A 9,839-nucleotide genomic window follows, 5' to 3' on the forward strand; every position below is an offset into this window, starting at 1 on the left:
ATGCTAAGGAACTATAAAGACAGCTACCTGGCCAATGGACTGGAAGAGATCCATATTTGTGCCCATTCCAAAGAGAGGTAACCCAACGGAATGCATTATCATTAATACCACATGCAAGTAAATTTTTATAGAAGATAATTCAAAAATGACTTGGAAACTGCCAGAGGTTCAAGCTGGGTTCAAATGAGGACGTGGAACAAAGGATATCACTGTTGATGTCAGATGGATCTTGGCTGAAAGCAGAGAATACCAGAAAAATGTTTACCTGTGCTTTATTGATTATGCAAAGGCTTTCAACTGTGTGAATTATGACAAGCTATGAATAGCATTGTGAAGAATGGGTACTGCTCATAAGGAATCTGTTCATAGAACCAGGGGACACTGAATGGTTGAAAATCAGGTGTGAGCCAGGGTTGTATTCTTTCAACACATTTATTCAATCTGTATGCTAAGTAGATAATCTCAGAAACTGGATCACATGAAGAAGAACGTAACATCAGGATTGAAGGAAGACTTGTTAACAACCTATGATAAGCAGATGATAAAACTTTGCTTGCTGAAAGTGAAGAGGACTTAAAAACCTTACTGCTGAAGATCAAAGACCACAGCCTTCAATAAGGGTTACACTTCTATGTAAAGAAAACAAAAATCCTCACAACTGTACCAATAAATATCATCATGATAAATGGAGAAAATATTGAAGTTGTCAAATACTTCATTAGCTTGGATCCATTATCAACAGTCATGAAAGCAGCAGTCAAGAAATCAAACATCGTATCCCATTAGGCAAATCTGCTGCACATGACCTCTTTAAAGTGTTCAAGAGCAAAGATGTCAGTTTGAGGACTAGGATGCACCTGACCCAAGCCATTGTTTTTCCAATAGCCACATATGCATGTGAAAGTTGGACAACGAATAAGGAAAACTGGAGAATTGATGCATTGAGTTATGGTGTTGGAGAAGAATATTAAAAGTACCATGAACTGTCAGAAGCACAAACAAATCTGTGTTGGAAGTGCTCTTTAGAAGCCAGGTTGGTGAGACTTTGTCTCTCATACTTGAGACATATTATGAGGAGGAACCAGTTTCTGGATAAGGGCATCATGCTTGGTAAAGTGGAGGGTCAGTGAAAAAGTGGAAGACCCCCAAAGAAATGGATTGACACAGTGGCAGCATCAATGGGCCCAAGCATAATAACAATTGTGAAGATGGTACAGAACTGGACAGAGTTTTGTTCAGGGTCACTGAGTCAAAGTGGACTTGACGGCACCTAACTACCACCACCACCACAATAACAACATGCTGATTCAACATATTGACTTTTTGAGGCACTGTCAAACTGTTTTTATAGCAGCAGTACCATTTTACTCCCATCTGCTATGGACAAGGATTCCTTCAATTCTTCCACATAATCTAACACTTTCTATTTCTATAATTTTTATAATAGCCATTCTGGTATTATTCTAGTGGGTATACAGTAATACCTTACTGTATTTGATTTGCATTTGTATTTGATTTGCATTTTTCTAATGAATCATCTATTGCTCTTTTGTAGAGACATAGTGCAGATATTTTATAAATTGCTTCAGTATTGCTTTTGCTTTTTTGTCTGCTGTTTTTTTGTGTGTTTTAAAAATTTTGTCTTCCACAATAAAAATTTATACTTATTATCTAGAGCAAATAATGAGCAGCTTAAAAAGAGATTTTAAATGTCCCTCTACAGATGAATGAACAAAAATATAGTATATACATACAGTGGAATATTATTTCATCATAAAGAGAAATTAAGTCCTGATATATGTTGCAACATGAAAGATCCTTGACAACATTATGCTGAGTGAAATAGGTCATAAAAAGACAAATACGTATGATCCCACTTATATGGAACAGGCAAATGTATAGAAACCAGATCTTGTTAGTGATTACCACTGGTAAAGGGGGGTCATTGCTTAGGGGAACACTGAATTCCTGTTAATATGGGTGAAATAATTTGGAAAGGATAATGGTAATGACTGTACAACATGATGCATGGAATTAATGGCATTGATTTATACATGTAAAAAATGTTGAATTGGCCAAAATTGTGCTATATATCATTTTTGCCACAATACATGATGGTTGATATGTGATTTCATGCCTTAAATAGAATTAAATATTGTTGAATAAATGAAGCTTTCTGTTAATATCAATAATCAGGAAAAAAATCCATGAATAGAAGATTCAAGGACATCTGGAGATAGTGCAGAGAAAACCATGATCATATATATGTATTCTTTAGTGCTAATAAAGTTAAGTTATAGGAAACCCCTGACAGGCTTCTACTTTGCTTTCATTTTGGGTTGAAGGTATATGTGTTACTGATACTGTCAAGGCAACAGTGTTCAAAGATGTCTTCCTGGAAATGAATATACCATATTCTGTTGTACGAGGGGAACAGATAGAATTGAAAGGGACTGTTTACAACTATAGGACTTCTGGGATGCTGGTAAGTATGTATTTATGGTGTGCTAGAATAAATGGGATAACAAACAGTAGAACGATCTGATTTTATGAGAATTCTATTAGTGGAATTATTGCATGCAAAAAGAAAGGTTTAACTCAATTCAGCATTATAAACGAGTCACTTGCAACAAGTATTATCCCATAACATTGTATTGGCACATAACCACAATCATTTGTTTGGGTATTGGCAATTGCAGAGATGAGTAATTGCAACAGAGGTCATGTGACATTTTCATTGATTTGCACAGCTGCTTGGAACATGACCAGTTATAATAACATGACTTCAACTCAATAGCATTTTAAGTGTTATCATGCATATTGCCATAACATGACACTTTATTTAATTTTTTATTATCAGTGCATTTCCATCCTGTTAGAATAAAGAAATAGGAACACCTGTGATCTCTCAGGATTTGTTGTTGTTAGATGCCATCAAGTTGGCACCTAACTGACTCATAGTGACCCTATGTACAAAAGAACCAAACACTGCCAGGTCCAGCGCCATCCTCACAATTGTTGTGTTATTCGAGCCCATTGTTGTTGCCTCGGTGTGTCAGTCCATCTTTTTGAGGGTTTTCCTCTACCTTTCTGATGACCCTCTACTTTACCAAGCATGACGTCCTTCTCCAGGGACCGATCCTTCCTGACAACATGACCAAATTATGAGAGACCAAATTCCACAATCCTCGCTCCCAAAGAACAATCTAGTTGTACTTCTTCCGAAATAGATTTGTTCATTCTTCTGGCAATCCATAGTACTTTCAGAATTCTTCACCAACACCATAGTTTAAATGCACAGCTTCTTCTCCAGTTCTTTATTCATTGCCCAACTTTCATATGCATATGAAGCAATTGAAAATATCATGGCTTGGATCCAGCAGGTGACATCTTTGCTGGCTAACACTTTTGTCTAATACAATACAATTTGATTTCTTGACTGCTGCTTCCATGAGTGTTAATTATGAATCCAAGTAAAATGAAATCTTTGACAACTTCAATCTTATCTTCATTTATCATGATATTATTTATTGGTTCAGTTGTGAGGATTTTCGTTTTCTTTACATTGCAATCCATACTAAATGCTGTAATCTCTGTTCTTCTTCAGTACGTGCTCGTGTCCTCTTTGTCTTCAGCAAACAAGGTTGTATCATCTGCATATGGCAGGTTGTTGATGACTCTTCCTCGAATCATAATGTCACATTCTTCTTCATATAATCCAGTTTTTCCAATTACTTGCTCAGCATATGGACTTAATGTTGTTGTTAAGTGCCGCTGATTCTGTTCCAACCCATAGCAACCCAGTATAGAGTTTCCAGGGAGCAGCTGGTGAGCTTCAACCGCCAACCTTGCAGTTCAAACCGACCTTGCACATTAATGCGACGTTGCGCATTAACCTACAGCACCACACGAGGACTCCATACAAACTGTATAACTATAGTGACCTCAGGATTAGTCCACAGTTAATTATCTTTCCTCTTGAGTATGTATCACTTTCCTATTTCATCTTATCTAGTAATTATGGATTGCACTTTCAACTTTACTAATGAAATGCTATAGAGACTCTGTTGCTATTATGTTCTCCTGAAGAGTGTTAGTTTTTGTTTGTGTATGTGTTTGTGTTTTAGTAGACAGTTAACTTGGTTTGCTGAATCCCATACTCTGAAATTTCCATTCAATTCAGTTCTTTAGCCTTTTCTAGGATGCATGGAGTCTGTGCTATGTATGTATAGTTCAGAGGTCAGGCAGATTTGAGCAAAGTTTATACCCAGAACATGGAGCGTCCTCTCTAAGCCTCTCTCCATTCTGAGATTTACTCCTTCACTTTTCAGCTATTGTGGTTGCCCCATATTCTGTCCTTTGATTCTTCAAATCAGTAAGACAGGAGGTTTCTAGTGGTGATCTAACCAATCCTCAAGGCATTAGTGGGACCTACCTGTAGACACAACGATCTCTGGTAGCATAGTGGTTACGAATCGGGCTGCGAACCACAAGGTCAGCAGTTCAAAACTACCAGCTGTTCCACGGGAGAAAGATGAGGCTTTCTGCTCCCGTAAAGATTTATGGCCTCAGAAACCCTGTACAGGGTTGCTATGAGTCGGAACCAACTCCACGGCACATAACAACAACAACAACCTGTAGACAAAAAAACTGTAAAAAGAATAAATTCACCCTGTTATTCCTTCTTTCAAGTGTCACCTTCCCTTCCATTCCCTAGTGGCTTTGTTGTTGTTGTTGTTGGTAAGTGCCATTGAGTCACTTCAGATTCATAGTGACCCTGTATAGGGTTTCTGAAGAGTAGCTGGTAAGTGTGAACCGCCTACCTTATGGTTCAAACCAACCTTGCAGTCCAGTGCTTTATCCCACAGTATATTTTATCCCACATATATTTTTGTCAAGAGTTTATAGTTAATGTTTGCAAAAGAGTTGTCCAATAAAAGCTACTTAGCTATGACTGAAAGCAGAACCACTGTCATGGTTTTATTTATTTTTTAATTGTGGGGAAATGATGTCCATTTTTATTAATGTTTCAGATGTTCCTTTCTAGTCCCAATTTACTGAGTTTCATATGAATCTATGTTTAATTTATCAAATTAGTCTTCTATATTCTCTATCTATCCTTCCCCATCCCATTTCTGCTATCTGGGGAGAATCACTGGCTTTGGGGAATACCCTAGACTTCACAAGCTTCTTTTGTTCCTGCCCCATCCACTCAGTAGGGGTTTTGTGTTTCCCAAGAAGATTGCTAAGTGGGAGTAGGAATTTTCCATCTTTGAAAAATTCCTCAAAATTAGTTTTTGAATGTTGGTACTGTTTCTTGCTTAATTTGGTCTGAATCTCATGGGTTTAGTCTTTTGGATACATACTCAATTCTGTCAGTTCAATACATTTTAGAGAGGAGATAAAAAAAATAGTCACTATCTGAGCCAGAAGTCAGTAGGTTGTATTATTATTCCCAATACAAAGATAAGGAAATGGAGAGTTGGAGTGGTCATGCAATCTTTCCTCATCACACCCACCTTTAGCACAAGATTTATACCCAGGTCTTGATGGTACCAGAGTTTAGCTCTAAAACAGGGTACAATTTGGAAATTAATGACAGATAAAATAGGAAAATTAATTTGGGGACATGTGGAACAGGTCCTTGAATGCCTAGTTATGGTGTATCTTTTCATAAAAATCTTTTATTGAGTATTGAACTAAAGATAAAAAGATGAAGAAGACACACAGAGCACCTGAGCCAGAGGCTCCCAGGGTCTGAAATACCAACATATCATGAGACAAATCACAAGCATGTTAAGAGAGTATAACCAGTGCCATCACAACAGTCTGAACAGAGAATGACAGAAACGCTGCATCTGATTAGTTAACAGTCTAAAGGTGGTCAGACATTTCTGAGCCAGTGCTGAGCTTTCTAGACATCCCTTCACACTGACAAGCTTTACAGCAACTTGTGGTTTTAAAAACATAAAAAATGAGCTTCTTCAAAGCCTTACTATCTAAGGTATTAACATATTAATCCAGTGGAGAGTTTGTGTCCAGATGAACATGGTGGTGCTTATCCTTGAGTTGATTCCAACTCGTTGCCATGTGTGCCACAGAACTGCTCCATAGGGTTATCTTGACTGTTATCATAACAGAAGAAGATTCCAGGGTTTTTCTTCCCTGGTATCACTGGGTGGGTTTGAACCACTAATCTTTAGGCTAACAGTCAAGTGCAAACTTGTCTCATCTTAGAGATAGAGTGTTTTGATGTAACTCTTCACTTGTGACATTTCAGTTCTGTGTTAAAATGGCTTCTCCTGAGAGCATCTGTACATTGGGAAACCCAAGCACTGATCATCAGGGTATAAGACCTTCCAGATGTCTGTCTCAGAGAGTAGAGGGCTCCTCCAATCACTTGGTGACCTTCATTGTGCTTCCTCTGGAAATAGGCCTCCACATTATCAACTTTACACTGGAGACTTCATTGGGAAGAGAAATCTTAGTAAAAACATTACGAGTCATGGTAAGAAAAACTTGCTTTTTTATAACACTCTTTTCATTCTGGGGTGGAAATGTAAATTACCAGCAGGAGGTCTAATGAACAAATTCAAAACCTTAGTTTGCATCCTGGCTTCAGCACTTTCTACCACAGTGTGACAACAGTGAAATTATTTAATCTCTTCGTGTGTCAGTTTCCTCATCTGTCAAACATTGGTGATAATAATACATACTTCTTAGGTTTGTTCTGAGGTTATATGAGCTAACATAGAGCGAGCATTTGCACCAATCACTTGGCACACAATAATGTCTATGGAGGTGTTTGTTCTTATTATACAGATAGCCAGAAATCATATTCTTACATGTATGTATGTATTTATACAAACTTGCCTTTCCCCATAAAGAGATTTTTTTTTAATTGGAAAAATTGTCAAGAAAAGTTGATCCAAGGAATCCAGCATATATAAATTTAAGTAACAATGTTTTCTGCTTTTATTTTAGCCAGAAGGTGTTAAAAGGGAAACTCATGCTGGCCTTACTCTGGACCCAAAGGGTATTTATGGTAGGCAAAATGATTTTACATTTTGTATGCTATATGTTTTCTATAAATTAATGTGCATATGTAAACTGAAAAACAATTTTTCAAAATGTTAGTTATCTAGAACCAGAAATTTCCATTTCCTAGTTCATTGTGGGAATCCTGGTATGGCACTGTAGGATAAGCACTAACAAGGTCAGCAGTTCAAACCCACCAGCTGCTTCTCCGAAATCCTATACAAGGTTGCTATGAGTCAGAACCAGCTCAGCATGACTTAACAACAACAACAAGTTCGTTGCTGGAGACCTAGTGTTATGCTGTAGTATAAGCACTGAATGGTTAACTTCAAGACTGGCAGTTCAAACCCATTAGCTACTCCTTGGAAACCCCATTTCTATGAGTCAGAACCAACTTGATAGCAATTAATGACAACAACAATAACAACAAGTTCATTGTCATTATTCATAGCATTTGTTGTACCCATATTTGGATGGTTTAGAACAAAGAAAAGTCATTCTATTAGTTTTAAAAGCAAATCATTGAAAAATTAATCATTGTATGACATTTCTTACATATAGGGTCACTATGAGTTGGCATCAGCTCAACAGCAATGGGTTTGGGGTTTTTATTTTATATTCTTCACAATAATAATTTATAATCATTTCCTTGTAAAACTATCAGCTTAGAGAACATTTAAGGAAAAGTCATTCACATAATTATTTAACATGCAGTACTTGACAGTTCTGATGTAATGCTATAGGATAATCACTGGACTGCTAACCACAAGATCGGTGGTTCAAATCCACCAGCCGCTCCTTGGTAAACTCTATGAGTTGGACCTGACTCAATGGCACTTAACAACAACAACAACAATTTGAAAACACAAAGGAACTGATTATTCACTTAACAAATAGTCCTTATCATCTCCTGTTTTTGCTTCAATTGAGATATTCTCAATCTTCTTGAAGTTATAATTTTGTAAACACTTTAAGTCCTGAATCAAGGCCTACATCTACATACAAGTGTATTTGTACACATTTATTATGTAATTTAGAACGTGCTCAGCTAATAAGAGGACCATCAAGGGAGAAGAGCAGAGTGCAGGTCCCTACCCAGAGAAACAGTGACACCAGAGACGGAGGCAGAGATGATGACATGGAGAGATGGAGCGGCTGGGGACTCTAGATCCAGAGAGGGAGAGGGGCTGTGTGCTGATGACCAGGGGGCAAGCTTGTAGTGTATACCCTTTGGTTGGTTGATGATGCATGGAGGGGATTGTAACCATGGCAATGAAACGATATACAATAGGATGAATGTAAAGCTAATATTCTCCCATGTAAACTATCACATAATTCACATTAAAAAAAGAAAAAAACGACCAGACTTACTGGTTAGATTGAGACTGGTAGAATCTCCAAGATTGTAACCTTTAGACCCTTTTCAAACCTGGAACTGAACTCACTTGGGGGATCACCTTTCAGTCAAATAAGAAACAAGCCTACAAGTGAACAATAATACCCTTGAGGAACTCGCTCCTCAGAACAATGAACCAGACAAGATAAAAAGAGCAGTGTTTGCTCCAAAACAAAGCCCAAAAGGCAAGAAAGGGCAGGAAAGAAGGACAAATGGGGATAGGGAATGGGGGAGGGGGGATTATCTGTTACATTGAAGGGGTTGTAGCTAATGTCACAAAACAAAATGTGTGACCATTAGTGAAGGGAAAACTCTGTCAACTTTCACCCAAACCACAATTTTATAAAAGATCACTTTGGGATTTATAAGAACCATCTGGGGATCTTATTAAAATGTAGATTTGAATTCAGTGTATCTGAGGTACAAATGCAAACTCCCAGTAGAGGGTCAAACCAGGATGGATCTGTTGAAAGCCCTGGTTAACAATTCTTTTCTTTTCAACAAAAGAAGTCAGACTGGTGTGGTTCTTCTCAAATGATTAAATTTTTTTCTTACTGTTCTGTCAAATCATTTTTCTTTCCTTTCAGTGGTGGTGTTGTTAAGTGCCGTTGAGTCAGTTCCAACTCAGAGAAACACTTTATAGAGTTTCCATGGAGCAGCTGGGGTTTTAACTGCTGACCTTGTGTATCCTACTGCACCACACCAGGATGTAACAATGGGGAAACACAAAACAAAACATTTACTTACAAATCCAGACCATATACTCAGGAGCTTTGATGGCACAATGGTTAAGCGCTCAGTTGCTAACCAAAAGGTCTGGGCTGTCTGGAGCTCCACAGGTGAAAAACTAGAGATCTGCTCCCATAAAGAATGATGTTGTTGTTTAGTGCCATTTAGTCAGTTCCGACCCGTAATGACCCTGTATAGGGTTTCCAAAGAGCGGCTGGTGGGTTTGAACTGCCAATCTTGAAGTCCAGTGCTTATCCTACAGTGTCACACCAGAGGTTAGGAAACCCTCTGGGACATTTCTACTCTGCCACAGAGTGTCGCTATGAATCAGAATTGATTCAACAACACACAATAACATCATACTTAGAGTCTTAGAGTGCCATTTCCTCTGGGAAAGCACAGAATTAAGACTTTGTAAAGGAGCTCGCTGTGGGTTAAAGCATCAGACTGCAAAGTCATTTGAACTGCAAGGTCGGTAGTTCAAGGTCACCAGCTGCTCCTTGGAAAACCTATACAGGGTTGCTATGGGTCAGAATCGACTCCACAGCACTTAACAACAGCAATAACAAAGGAGCTCTGGTAGGGTAGAGGTAATGAGTTGGGCTGTTAATCTCAAGGTCAGCAATTTGAAACTACCAGCTGTTCCATGGGAAAAAGAGGCTTTCTGCTCCCATGA

General features: G+C 38.1%; 1 protein-coding gene across 1 annotated transcript in view; it reads left to right on the forward strand.

The window, feature by feature from the left end:
- C5 (complement component 5) overlaps window positions 1-9,839 on the forward strand; it is a 156,512-nt gene that overhangs the window by 85,992 nt on the left and 60,681 nt on the right. Inside the window, exons 20-22 of the mRNA XM_006865724.1 lie at window positions 2,346-2,485; window positions 6,281-6,508; window positions 6,985-7,045. Coding sequence (XP_006865786.1) covers window positions 2,346-2,485; window positions 6,281-6,508; window positions 6,985-7,045 — 429 coding nt within the window. The remainder of the gene's footprint in view (window positions 1-2,345; window positions 2,486-6,280; window positions 6,509-6,984; window positions 7,046-9,839) is intronic.

Source organism: Chrysochloris asiatica, unplaced genomic scaffold (assembly GCF_000296735.1).
Source record: "Chrysochloris asiatica unplaced genomic scaffold, ChrAsi1.0 scaffold00081, whole genome shotgun sequence".
Taxonomy (NCBI): domain Eukaryota; kingdom Metazoa; phylum Chordata; class Mammalia; order Afrosoricida; family Chrysochloridae; genus Chrysochloris; species Chrysochloris asiatica.